The sequence below is a fragment of the Pseudorasbora parva genome, chromosome 3 (assembly GCF_024679245.1).
Source record: "Pseudorasbora parva isolate DD20220531a chromosome 3, ASM2467924v1, whole genome shotgun sequence".
NCBI lineage: Eukaryota > Metazoa > Chordata > Actinopteri > Cypriniformes > Gobionidae > Pseudorasbora > Pseudorasbora parva.
Window position 1 is genome coordinate 16,820,883 of NC_090174.1, and position 14,553 is coordinate 16,835,435.

General features: G+C 42.7%; 1 protein-coding gene and 1 pseudogene across 1 annotated transcript; both read left to right on the top strand.

Annotated features, from left to right (window-relative positions):
• The first annotated feature begins 594 nt into the window (after positions 1-594).
• LOC137072159 (uncharacterized) lies at positions 595-10,310 on the top strand. Its single transcript, XM_067440376.1, has 2 exons — positions 595-1,339; positions 8,111-10,310. The coding sequence occupies exons 1-2, from the start codon at positions 595-597 to the stop codon at positions 10,261-10,263; spliced, it is 2,898 nt and encodes a 965-aa protein (XP_067296477.1). The 3' UTR covers positions 10,264-10,310.
• Positions 10,311-10,679: 369 nt separating this feature from the next.
• Positions 10,680-13,894, top strand: LOC137071802 (uncharacterized; annotated as a pseudogene).
• The last annotated feature ends 659 nt before the right edge of the window (positions 13,895-14,553 follow it).

Genomic DNA, 14,553 nt, shown 5'->3' on the forward strand with positions numbered 1-14,553 from the left:
AAGTTCTGTTGCTTTTATATGAAAGTAAATATTATGAACAAGACACCCAACATTTTTGTTATTTTTTTCCTTTCGAAAGGCCTGTTTATCAAGCATTTTTACTTTAATTACACACGTTTTTATATATTTTATTAATATGACAACAATCACATAACCCATAGAAAGATCGCACTGTCCGAGAGTTTGAGAATATTCACACATAATTTATACACATAAAAACTTGATATCAGAGTTTTAAAATCAAATATTTAAAAAAAACAACCTTACATCACGGTTGTTTAAACCAATAAGCATTAAGCTGTGTCATCAGCGAGGCGTTTCCCATCGTGCTTTTGGTCAGCGCAGTCGGTGGAGAGCAACTGCGCTCGGAGGAGGGACCAAGATGGCCACCTGAAGTGACGCTTTTTGTCGAGCTCGTCATCACAAAAGTGAAATATGTTAGCCTAACTTGGTTCTAAGACTACGTTCTTTTTATTTATAATGCTGTTTTGTTAGCTTACTCTTTTAAGTGACCTTTAAGGTCTTTGGATGGGTGGGAAAAAAAGAAACCGAAATCAGAATTCTTCTTCTAAAATAGACGGTGCTAGCGACAACATGCAACACAGCAGTGATCATGTTTACAGTCAAATCTGTACTGAAGTTAATGTCCTAGAAGAGATGGTTCTGGATGAGAAGGAATTTCCGAAATTACCTGTGACCCCGAACGAATCACCTGCAGCGAAGAAGAAAACAATGAAGTCCGTTAAAATCTCTTCTAATGCTGATGTTATCGGCACACTGTCCCAACTTATCAACGAAAGATCCGATTGCATTGAAAAGTTGGTGAGTGGCAATACTGAGAGAATCGATGAGCTAAGTAAGAAAGTGGACACTGCGTTTGCTGAAATCAAAGAGATGGAGAATAAGATGTGCAAGATGGAAGATCGCGTGTTTGCCTTGGAAAAGACAGTCATAATGCTTGAACAGCGAATGGATGAAATGGAATCTTACTCCAGACGGTGGAATCTAAGGTTATATGGTGTTTCTGAGGATAAGGATGAAAATGTGCGTCTGCAGGCCATCAAAATCTGCAAAGCTGTTTTACCTGAAGATCCAGGAAGGCTCTCAGAAACGATTGACATTGCACATCGACTGGGCAAGAAGAGCGCAGCTGATTCCCGTCCACGGCCCATTATCCTCCAGTTTACATTGCGAATGATAAGAAATGAGATCTGGAAGCGGGCAAAAACTTCTGCCTTTCTCCAAGCTAATGGACTTTTTTTCAAGGAAGACTTCTCCAAAGGCGATCGCGAGAGGCGCTCAAAGCTGTGGCCATTGGTAAAACAGGCACGGGATGCTGGTAAAACGGCCTTCTTCGCGGGAGCTCGTGCGTTTATTCAAGGAGAAGGAGAAATTAAGATCTGAACCCGTTTGTGTTCAATATCATATTTTCTCCGGACAGCTGCTCGTTCTCCATTCTTTTCTTTTTTCTCCCAGACTAGACTTCAGTGATGCTTTAAGTTTTATTTGAAGCTGCTGACTGCAGCATAAGTTGCGAACTTCTCAAAGGCTCATTTTGTTATTGTTGCAAGTGATGCTGCTCGAACAGCAGTAATACTTTGTTCTTGCTTATATATTGGACGATAATTTTTTTCTTCTATACGATTCGTTTTGTTCTTTTTGTATGTCCTTATCATTCGTTTCTCTTAATACTAGGGGGTTGAGAGACACTTTTAAAAGAAAAGCTTTATTTTTATACGCAAAAAAAAATTAAAACTGATTTTGTTTTTTTTCAAGAGACACATTCTGTTGCAGATGACACAAAATTCTGGAGATCACAGTGGAATAATGATCTGTGGTTTGCTCATGGCTCTGAGAGATCTGCGGGGGTAACAACGTTAAAGAACACTTTTTCTGGAAATATTTTGGAGGCATTTTCTGACCCCTTAGGTCATTTTTTATGTTTACTTATTTCTTTGAACAATTTGTTTTTTTATATTGGTTAATATTTATGGATACAATCTTTATTCAGAGAATGACAAACTTTTTGAGTCTTTAGAAACTCGAATCTCAATCTGGTATCAGAAGTATCCACAGGCTTTCTTACTGGTGGGTGGTGATTTTAATATTACTTTAAATGGCTTGGTCGATAGATGGCCTCCTAAGCAGTCGGGATCATCCAGTAACACTCTGAAGACTTTTATGCAAAAATACAATTTGGTTGATGTTTGGAGGGAATTGCACCCTAGTCAGAATACTTACACCTGGAGCAATAAAAATGGCACGAGGCAGTCTCGTATCGATTTTTGGTTGATTACTGGTAGCATTCCAAAAGAGAATGTTATAGCAAATATTCTTGTTACTCCCCTAACAGACCACAAGGCAGTTTTCATAAATATTAGATTTTCCTCTTTTGTAGCACCACGTTATTCTTCCTTTTGGAAAATGAACACTTCTCACTTAAGGCATGATTTAGTTAAATCGGAACTTAAAAAAATTATTTCTTTACATTGGAATTTGGCACAAAAGGAAGGATACTGGGAACTCTTAAAATTGAAGCTGGTAAATATCTAAGGTCCTATGGTGCTTTGCTTTCTAGACGTAACAGAATGTTAGAGGAGCAAGTTGTGTCTGAAATCACCTCTCTTTCTATGGTGTCTCCTGACAGGCTCTCACCAGAGGACAGACTGTGATTGACTGGGCTTCAATATAATTTAGATGAGATCTATGAACGTAAAGCAGAAGGGGCCTTTGTCAGGTCTGAAGTTAAGTGGTTGGAAAAAGGTGAACAAAATTCCTCTTATTTTTTCAATCTTGAAAAACAGCGTGGTAAACGTAACACAATTCACGATCTGAGTGTTAATGGCCATGTTACTGATGATTATCAAATTATTTCTCAATTCTGTCATAACTTTTTTGCTAATCTTTATAAGTCCAACTATTGTGCTGATACTGCCACTTGCTTCTTAGATTCTTTAGAAAGTGTAAATTCAATTAGTGATATAGAAAGAGATTTTTGTGATCAGGATATACTATTAGAAGAGGTAGCTGAGGCTATAAAACATCTTAAATGTAACAAGTCGCCTGGCAATGATGGCAGAGAGAATAGAGTGCACCATGTGTCAAATTTGATTGATTGATGGGGTAATAAAAATTCCATAATATTTTTCAGTCATAGGAATAGCAGTGACAAGTATAAGATCATGGAAATCAGTTTTTATTAAACAAAGATTGTATTTCACATACATTTGAGCTTTTTTAGATGTTTTAAAACATTAAAAACGTCTCTGTTAAATACAAGGGTATGGTATGTTTAAAGATAAAGACAAGTTAAAGTTGTTTTTCTCTTTGACATACATACAGCTTTTTGTTAAAAAGTCAATGTTCAATCATTTTAAAAAGTTTTTTTCAGAAATATAAATTTATAGAGTAGGTTCAAAAAAGTATATGTATTAAACATATCAAAGAAAGTACGAATAATGTTATTTCACTTACACAAGTTTTCTTTAGAAAAAAACAATGTTTTCTTATGGAGCTCGGTGTAAAAGCGTCCTCTCTCTCCGATGACAGAAGCGGAATGAGCTGTGGGAGCGTGTGTAAAGACACACCCGCAGTCTCCGCCCCTAACACTCCTATTGATCTGGTACAACGACTAAAAGTAAAATAAAAAATAAAAGCTAAACAAATGATATTAAGTTGTTTCACATTGAATTGTAATGTTACATTTTTATTTAGTTTAGACAAAAACAATGTTTTCTTACAGAGTTCAGTGCAAAAGCATCCTCTCTCTCCGATGACAGAAGCAGAATGAACAGTTTGAGGGTGCGTAAAGTTCCCCACCCAGTCTCCGCCCCTAACACTCCCCCTCAATGCTGGAGAATGCATCAGTTTAATAATTGTAAATAAAAGTTAATAATACTAATTTTTGTTTTAACATGTGTTGTTTAGTTCAATTTAGTTTATTTATTTGTTCTTGGCTCTCTCAAGACTAATTTTTTCAACACACACACACACACACACACACACACACACACACACACACACACATACAGCAGTGATTACAATAAAAGCAAAATAATATTAAGTAATTTTCACATTACATTTTAACATTACATTTTTATTTAGTTAGACAAAACAATGTTTTCCTATGGAGTTCAGTGCAAAAGCATACTCTCCCTCCAATTGCTAAATCGTCAGTGAGAGCCGGGGGTACATGCAAAATCCCCCCCAGTCTCCGCCCCTTAACACTCCCCTCAGAGCAGAAGAAAACACCCAGTCTATACAGAGGTGAAGATTTAAATAATGGTAAAATAATTAAAAACAAATAACACTTAAAATAATGGTCGTTTTTAGTTACAATTTTGTTTTATCTTTAGTTATTCGCTCTTAATTCTTTCAACTCTAATTGTCTCAAGTCTCACAGACACACACACACACACACACACACACACACACACACACACACACACACACACACACACACACACACACTTTTCATTAAAAGAAAATAATATTAAGTTATTTTCACATTACATTTTAATTTTACATTTTTATTTAGTTTAGACAAAACAATGTTTTCTTACAGAGTTCAGTGCAAACGCATATTCTCTCCCTGATGGCTAAATCATAAGTGAGATCCGGGGGTGCGTGTAAAATCATCCCCAGTCTCTGCCCACTAACACTCCCCTCAGAGCAGAAGAATGTATCAGTTTGGAGTTCAATAATGGTTAATAATACTTATTTTTGTTTTTAGCATGTGTTGTTTAGTGCAATGTAGTTAATTTATTTGTTCTTGGCTCTTTCAAAACTAATTGTTTCAACACGTGCACACACCCACACACAGCGATTCAAAATGAATAAAACAATAAAAGCAAAACAAATAATATTAAGTTTTTCAGATTACAATTTCCTGCTAAATGTTTATTTAGTTTAGACAAAACAATGGTTTCTTATACAGGCTAAAGCAAAAAACGCATCCTCTCTCCCCAATGACAGAAGTGGAATGAACTGCCTGAGGGTGTGTAAAAACCCCCCCAGTCTCCGCCCGCCTTACACTCCCCCTCAATACAGAAGAAAACACCCAGTCTATACAGAGGTGAAGATTTAAATAATGGTAAAATAATTAAAAACAATAATTTTTAAAATAATAGTTGTTTTTTAGTTTTTTGTTTAGTTCATCATAGCTTATCTTTAGTTATTCGCTCTTAACTCTTTCAACTCTGATTGTAGTTGTAGTCTCTCTCTCTCTCTCTCTCTCACACACACACACACACACACACACACACACACACACACACACACACACACACACACACACACACACACACACACACACACACAGAGAGAGAGAGAGATTTTAATTTTGGGAAAATAATTAAATTAAAGAACATTTGTAAAAAATAGTTATTAGCTTTAACAAAGATTTTTAACCATTTTTAGTTGATCCGCGAATTGATTGTCCAGTCTTTGATACGATCATCCACTTCTTCCAATGGATTAAGTTATGCTCCATTGTTTGAGCATTGAGGTAAAACATTAAATTTAAAACAAATTTCAACTGTTAAAAAAAGGATGTGCTTTTAAACTTTAAAAACGTGAAACAGGGTGGTAAACAATGCGATAAAGTTTGAAAAGTTTTTCACATATAGGTAAACTTTAATACTTTAAAGTGATTCAGATCTTTAAAACTAAAACGCAGTATTCAAGCATTGTAAAATGTTATCAGAAAAATAAAATGTATTCTGAAGCAGTAAAACCGATATGATTTTTTTTTTTTAAATGTGAAACTTTTGAGGTTAAACACTTCACTCAGGGGTTGTTTTTATTAAAAATCTTTTCACATAGGCCTACATTTGAAGAGTGATTTCCCATTAAAACACTAAACAACAATAAAATTGATAAAAACAACAACAAAAAAGTCAAGGTTGATGGGGGACAATGGTTTCACATGAAGTAAACAACTTCAGAAGAATTTCAAATTAAAATTTCAAACAAGATGTAATGCAAAGTTGAAATGTTCCATTGCCCAGAGAGAAAAGGTGAACGAGAGAATATCTGCAGTGTTTTTCCCACTTTTATTAAAATTACTTATGTACCGTCACACTCGTCAGTAAGAAAAGGTAAACATTCAACTCAGGTCACAAATATAAACAGAAAAGAGAAAAGTTCCCTTCTATTGCTCACCTTCCACATGCGCTGTAGTCATTGCATCCCCAAATTACTGTAAGTTACTGTTAGAGTGCATAAGCATTAGAGATATCACCCAGCAGTAGTTTAAATTTGTCCAACGAGCAGTTTTTAACATTTAACATCAAATACTTTAATCTGTTCTGTTTGAGATGACATCACTCGCAAACGACACACGTTTGAAACAAGGATAGATCTGGTAGCTGCATTCCCCCCTCCCCAGCCAAAAGAAATGTAGGCCCACGCAAAGACACACGCCAGGGTGTAGATTTAAACTGTGGTAAAAGAATTAATACCAAATATTGCTTTAAAAAGTCATTTTAATTAATTTAAAATTTCATTTTTGGATCTTTCAAGCATCTAACCCCTAGCACAACACACACACACACACGTTTTTGTGAATTGTGGGGACATTCCATAGGCGTAATGGGTTTTATACTGTACAAACCGTATTTTCTATCCCCTTACACTGCCCCTATCCCTAAACCTACCCATCACAGGAAACATTCTGCATTTTTACTTTTTCAAAAAAACTCCTCCTGTATGATTTATAAGCATTTTGAAAAGTGGGGACATGGGGTAATGTCCTGATATGTCACCATTTTCTGTAATACCTGTGTCATACACATGTTATTATACACATTTTTGTCCTGATATGTCACAAAAACAAGCACACACACACACACACACACACACACACACACACACACATACACACACACACACACAGTTGAACGTCTAAACTTTTACAACATCTTACAGAATGTAAATACTTTGTATCATGCTGTTTTGGATAACGAGAAAGGATGTCTGTTCGGGGGCTGTAGAATCGGTAAAGCGTCAAAGGCTGTAAAACATGGTTTGCGATGTTTCGCATCACAGCTCTGGTACATCTGCAAGGGTTTGGCATCGTGAACTGACATTGTGAACTTTGGTTGGCATTGCGAACCATGACATATTAAGAAAACACTATAAAAACATTATTGCAACTTTTGCTTGACCAAGTACTGTTATTTTACTAAAACAAGACAAAACATAGGATATTTTGCTTACACTCACAGTTTTCTCCCAGTTAGCCACACTGTAAAAAAAGAAGCTAATTTTTGAACTTTTGCAGTACAATCGACTTGTATGTTTAAGTTATTTCAACTTAGATTATGTTAAACTGACTTTAAAAAATGAGTTACATCTTGTATAACTTATTAAAAAAGTTTAACATTTCTTAACTTATTTTGATGAGTTAAACCAATGTAAAAACATATGTTGTCGTAACTTATTGAACATATAATTACCCAGGAGTTGTGCTAAAATCTTTGTGCATATTTGTAGACGGCTAAATATTTTGTCGGGGGCTATGTCACACCTTTGTGATGAAAAGTTCCACACTCAAATTTTCAAACATGACTTTATACAGGAATTATGTGTATCTTTAACATCCATGTAAAAAAGACCAAATAACTAAGAAAAGAGGCACATTACATATTGTGAAGTACCAATTATAATCAATACACAAAATCCATTCGTGAGTAATTGTAAAAGTTTGTAAATGTGGTTTTGTAATTTATGTTTTTTATTAGTCAATTTAGAAAAGTTTTAGTCATCTTGTTCAGAAAGCAGATGACACTGTTCACATTTTGTGTTTTTAGGTGAAGACTCTTTTTAAGAGCTGTCAACATTCAGTGTTTATAGGAATAAATAAAAAATTGTTAAATAAAGAATTTAAGTAATATAGTCTTTCTGTTTGAGAACGTTAGATCAAATTGACATTTCGCTTAGTGCAACTTTTACATTAATCTATGATATGGGATCGATCACATGAAGCATTATGATGTTTACACTTAAAACAATTACAACGGAATGAGATCTGATTATTGCACTGAAAGCTACACATTCATTAAATTCCAAGGCTGTTAAACAAAAGTCCATGCTTTGGTAAAACCCGTAGACAAAATAAAAACAAAATTATGTGGAGTTCCAGGAGTACCTGGATGTCTGGAGCATACAGGGGTGGTGACACAGCTGATCCGGGAGGCTAAGGAGAGCAAAGGAGATCTGGCAACTCTCTGGCTTGACCTGGCCAATGCCTACGGGTCTATTCCACACAAGCTCGTTGAAACCGCACTGGTAAAACACCATGTTCCTGTCAAGATCCGCATCCTCATCATGGACTATTACAACAACTTTAGTGCACGAGTCTCTTCAGGCCAAGTAACATCCTCCTGGCATCAACTTGAAAAGGGGATAATCACTGGCTGCACAATCTCGGTATCTCTCTTCTCATTGGCCATGAACATGATTGTCAAGTCGGCCGAGGTGGAATGCAGAGGTCCCAAGTCAAAATCTGGGACCCGTCAGCCCCCCATAAGAGCCTTCATGGACGACTTGACAGTGATGACAACATCTGTTCCAGGGTGCAGATGGCTCCTCCAGGGGCTTGAACGGCTCATCTCCTGGGCAAGGATGAGCTTCAAGCCTGCGAAGTCCAGGTCTCTGGTCCTAAAGAAGGGTAAAGTGTCCGACCGTTTCCGCTTTACCCTGGGAGAGACCATGATTCCTTCAGTGACTGAAAAACCAGCCAAGAGCTTGGGGAAGTTCTTTGATAGCTCCCTGAAGGACTCAGCTGCCATAAAACAAACCAAGTGCGACCTGACTACTTGGCTCATAGCAATCGACAGATCTGGACTCCCTGGAAAATTCAAAACCTGGATCTACCAGCACGGAGTCTTGCCAAGAATACTCTGGCCCCTGCTAGTCTATGAGGTACCAATATCAACAGTCGAGGTTCTAGAGAAGTCTATCAGCCAGTTCCTCAGAAAATGGCTGGGGCTCCCTCGGTCCTTGAGCAGCATTGCCCTTTACGGCCATTCCACCAAGTTGCATCTTCCTTTGAGTGGACTATCAGAGGAGTTTAAAGTCACCCGCTCCAGAGAGGTATTGATGTACAGGGACTCAAAAGACACAAAAGTAGCAGCAGCAGGAATCCTTGTGAAGACCGGGAGAAAGTGGCAGGCGCAAGAAGCCGTCACTAAAGCTGAGGCACGACTAAGGCACAAAACGCTGCTGGGCTCCGTGGCAATGGGAAGAGCAGGTCTTGGTTGTTTTCCCAAGCCACGTTACGATCTGGCTCGTGGAAAAGAGAGGCGCAGACTGATTCAGGACGAGATACGAGCAGAGGTGGAGGAAGAACGCTATACCAAAATGACCAGTATGTCCAAACAAGGAGCGTGGACCAGGTGGGAACATGCAGATCCACGCAGAATAACCTGGGCAGAGCTCTGGAAAGCAGAGCCATTTCGGATCAAGTTTCTTGTCCAATCCGTCTACGACGTCCTCCCAAGCCCAGCCAACCTGCACACCTGGGGCCTGGTAGACACTCCCGAGTGCAAGCTGTGCCAGAAGAGGGGCACACTGGAGCACATTTTGAGCAGCTGCTCAAGAGCGCTAGGGGAAGGGCGGTATCGCTGGCGCCACGACCAGGTGCTAAAGGCCTTGGCGGACTCCATCTGCACAGCTATCCAGCTCAGTAAGACCCAGGCAGCCCCCAAACAAGCAATCACCTTCATTAGAGCTGGGCAGAAAGAACAATTCCATCGGCATAGCTCTACGGGGGGGCTCCTCTCCACTGCTCGTGATTGGCAGCTTCAGGTTGACCTTGGAAGACAGCTTAAGTTCCCAGGCAACATCACAGTCACTTCTCTCCGCCCAGACATGGTGCTAACATCTGAATCTACCAAGCAAGTGGTTATCCTGGAACTAACTGTCCCCTGGGAAGACCGTATTGAAGAGGCCCACGAGCGCAAGAGGGCTAAGTACGCAGGGCTCAGCTCGGAGTGCCGTTACAACGGCTGGAAAACTCACTGTGAGCCAGTCGAGGTCGGGTGCCGAGGCTTCGCTGGCCACTCACTCCTGCGAACCCTCAAACTCCTTGGAGTCAAAGGACTGCAATTGAAAAAAGCCACCACGAACATCTTAGAGGCCGCAGAGAGGGCTTCTCGGTGGCTGTGGATCCGCAGGGGGGATCCGTGGAGCAACATGCCACTTGGACACAAGCCGGGGACTGATCACCCCCGGTTGGGTCGCCCGGGTGAGGGTGTATGAAGATTTAAGACCCGAAACACCCCATGACCCCGGGTTTTTCACTGATGACGTGTCCAAGTAGCACCAGAAGGTGTATTCAAACTCTATCCTATCTGGCACAGCCAGTGACCTCCAGGAAAGTCTGGATGACATCCACGAATAGAGTGGTGACGGCTGGAGAGACAGCAGACAGCTCGGAAAGACGGCAACCGGGGCAGGGAGGGCTAGCCCCCCGACCTGCAGCTCCTGAGAGGGAGCACCCACAACAAGCTACGAAGAACCCCACAGAAATATACCCCCAGGGATACCCGAGAGGGGGGGAGAATGAGCATCCCAATCGGACGGAATTACCGGTAATGACCCAAGCAAATGGACAACGGAATACGAGCGCAGTCTGTATTTGCGGCAAGGTCTGCAAAAACCTGAAGGGCCTGAAGATCCACCAGGCAAAGATGGCCTGTCTCAGGAGGGATCAAGTGAAGCTACGCTCAGGTACGGCAGCTGGGGCAGCAGTTACTGTCGCGCCGGCGGCTGAACCTGGTGAGACGGAGGAGGATCCGGGTCCGGAATCTCCCCACAGTACCTGGAACCTCCAAGCTACACAAATCCCCCCACCAAGCAGGAAATCGGAACATCGCAGGGTGAAGTGGCCTGCCGCAAATAATAAGGAGTGGCTTAAGTTGGACGAGGATGTAGACAAGTGTCTGGAATCCATCTCAAAGGGCAGTGTCGACCAGAAACTCCAGACCATGTGTACCATCATAATGAACATGGGGGTAGAGCGGTTTGGTGTCCAGGAAAAAAGAGGAGATAGGAATCCAGCGAAGCTCAACAGGCGAGAAGCCATGATCAGTCAGCTGAGACAAGAACTAAAATCCCTGAGACGTCAGTTCAAGATGGCCAAGGAAGAGGAAAGGACTGCCTTGTCAGAACTCACAAACATCATAAGGAAGAGACTCATCTCACTGAGGAGAGCGGAACGGCACCGAAGGAAGGGCAAGGAAAGGGCTCGGAAACGTAGTGCGTTCATTGGCAATCCCTTCAGCTTTATCAAGGAACTACTGGGTCAGAAGCGAAGTGGCCACCTCACTCTCCCGGTAGAGGAGATTGACAACCATCTCCACACCACTTTTAGTGACACCTTGAGGGACCATGACCTTGAACCTTGCAGGGATTTGGTGGCGCCACCTGAACCAGGGATCCAATTTGACAGTGCTGAACCCACGCTGAAAGAGGTGAAAGAAGCCGTTAGAGCGGCAAGGTCCAGCTCTGCTCCCGGTCCCAGCGGGATCCCCTATAAGGTCTACAAGCAGTGCCCGCAGCTCCTCAGACGTCTCTGGAAGATCCTGAAGGTGATCTGGCGGAGAGGGAAAGTCGCTGCGCACTGGAGGTATGCTGAGGGAGTCTGGATCCCGAAGGAGGAGGGCTCTTGCAACATCGATCAGTTTCGCATCATCTCGCTGCTCAGTGTTGAGAGCAAGATTTTTTTCAAAATCGTGTCCCAACGTTTGACAGACTTCCTCCTGAAGAACTCCTACATTGACACCTCAGTCCAGAAGGGAGGAGTTCCAGGAGTACCTGGATGTCTGGAGCATACAGGGGTGGTGACACAGCTGATCCGGGAGGCTAAGGAGAGCAAAGGAGATCTGGCAACTCTCTGGCTTGACCTGGCCAATGCCTACGGGTCTATTCCACACAAGCTCGTTGAAACCGCACTGGTAAAACACCATGTTCCTGTCAAGATCCGCATCCTCATCATGGACTATTACAACAACTTTAGTGCACGAGTCTCTTCAGGCCAAGTAACATCCTCCTGGCATCAACTTGAAAAGGGGATAATCACTGGCTGCACAATCTCGGTATCTCTCTTCTCATTGGCCATGAACATGATTGTCAAGTCGGCCGAGGTGGAATGCAGAGGTCCCAAGTCAAAATCTGGGACCCGTCAGCCCCCCATAAGAGCCTTCATGGACGACTTGACAGTGATGACAACATCTGTTCCAGGGTGCAGATGGCTCCTCCAGGGGCTTGAACGGCTCATCTCCTGGGCAAGGATGAGCTTCAAGCCTGCGAAGTCCAGGTCTCTGGTCCTAAAGAAGGGTAAAGTGTCCGACCGTTTCCGCTTTACCCTGGGAGAGACCATGATTCCATCAGTGACTGAAAAACCAGTCAAGAGCTTGGGGAAGTTCTTTGAAGGACTGAAGGACTCAGCTGCCATAAAACAAACCAAGTGCGACCTGACTACTTGGCTCATAGCAATCGACAGATCTGGACTCCCTGGAAAATTCAAAACCTGGATCTACCAGCACGGAGTCTTGCCAAGAATACTCTGGCCCCTGCTAGTCTATGAGGTACCAATATCAACAGTCGAGGTTCTAGAGAAGTCTATCAGCCAGTTCCTCAGAAAATGGCTGGGGCTCCCTCGGTCCTTGAGCAGCATTGCCCTTTACGGCCATTCCACCAAGTTGCATCTTCCTTTGAGTGGACTATCAGAGGAGTTTAAAGTCACCCGCTCCAGAGAGGTATTGATGTACAGGGACTCAAAAGACACAAAAGTAGCAGCAGCAGGAATCCTTGTGAAGACCGGGAGAAAGTGGCAGGCGCAAGAAGCCGTCACTAAAGCCGAGGCACGACTAAGGCACAAAACGCTGCTGGGCTCCGTGGCAATGGGAAGAGCAGGTCTTGGTTGTTTTCCCAAGCCACGTTACGATCTGGCTCGTGGAAAAGAGAGGCGCAGACTGATTCAGGACGAGATACGAGCAGAGGTGGAGGAAGAACGCTATACCAAAATGGCCAGTATGTCCAAACAAGGAGCGTGGACCAGGTGGGAACATGCAGATCCACGCAGAATAACCTGGGCAGAGCTCTGGAAAGCAGAGCCATTTCGGATCAAGTTTCTTGTCCAATCCGTCTACGACGTCCTCCCAAGCCCAGCCAACCTGCACACCTGGGGCCTGGTAGACACTCCCGAGTGCAAGCTGTGCCAGAAGAGGGGCACACTGGAGCACATTTTGAGCAGCTGCTCAAGAGCGCTAGGGGAAGGGCGGTATCGCTGGCGCCACGACCAGGTGCTAAAGGCCTTGGCGGACTCCATCTGCACAGCTATCCAGCTCAGTAAGACCCAGGCAGCCCCCAAACAAGCAATCACCTTCATTAGAGCTGGGCAGAAAGAACAATTCCATCGGCATAGCTCTACGGGGGGGCTCCTCTCCACTGCTCGTGATTGGCAGCTTCAGGTTGACCTTGGAAGACAGCTTAAGTTCCCAGGCAACATCACAGTCACTTCTCTCCGCCCAGACATGGTGCTAACATCTGAATCTACCAAGCAAGTGGTTATCCTGGAACTAACTGTCCCCTGGGAAGACCGTATTGAAGAGGCCCACGAGCGCAAGAGGGCTAAGTACGCAGGGCTCAGCTCGGAGTGCCGTTACAACGGCTGGAAAACTCACTGTGAGCCAGTCGAGGTCGGGTGCCGAGGCTTCGCTGGCCACTCACTCCTGCGAACCCTCAAACTCCTTGGAGTCAAAGGACTGCAATTGAAAAAAGCCACCACGAACATCTTAGAGGCCGCAGAGAGGGCTTCTCGGTGGCTGTGGATCCGCAGGGGGGATCCGTGGAGCAACATGCCACTTGGACACAAGCCGGGGACTGATCACCCCCGGTTGGGTCGCCCGGGTGAGGGTGTATGAAGATTTAAGACCCGAAACACCCCATGACCCCGGGTTTTTCACTGATGACGTGTCCAAGTAGCACCAGAAGGTGTATTCAAACTCTGTGTGTACATCATACCATGTAAATTCAAGAGCACCCGAATAACAAAATATAGCTAAAATATACACCACACGACAAGTGCTGTTTATAATGCATACTGAAAATACAATTTTATATTCACATATATGAAACTCGGTACACATATAGAGCTCATCGGGCCGAACAACTTTCGTGCTCTAACTTATGCGTCAGCCCAACAGGAAGTGAGCTATTATGGGTTGTTCGGAAAACGCATGCTCTGGAATTTGCGATACTCCTCCTAGACGATTGACCCGATCAGCACCAATCTCGGTAATCATGAAGTCAAGACACTGAGGATGCTAAATTGCGAGCAACTTTTTGATATCTCAAACGGTTAGGCCGTGGTGAAGAGACAAATTTATGGCGAGAAAAAGGAAACAGGAAGTGAGTTATAACTTTTGCATAAATTAATTCATTTTGATGAAACTTCAGCTGTGTGTTCGTTGTAAGAGGACGATCACATGGATATGACTTTTGTGAGTCACAGTTATAGCGCCACCAACTGGCAGCAGGAAGTGT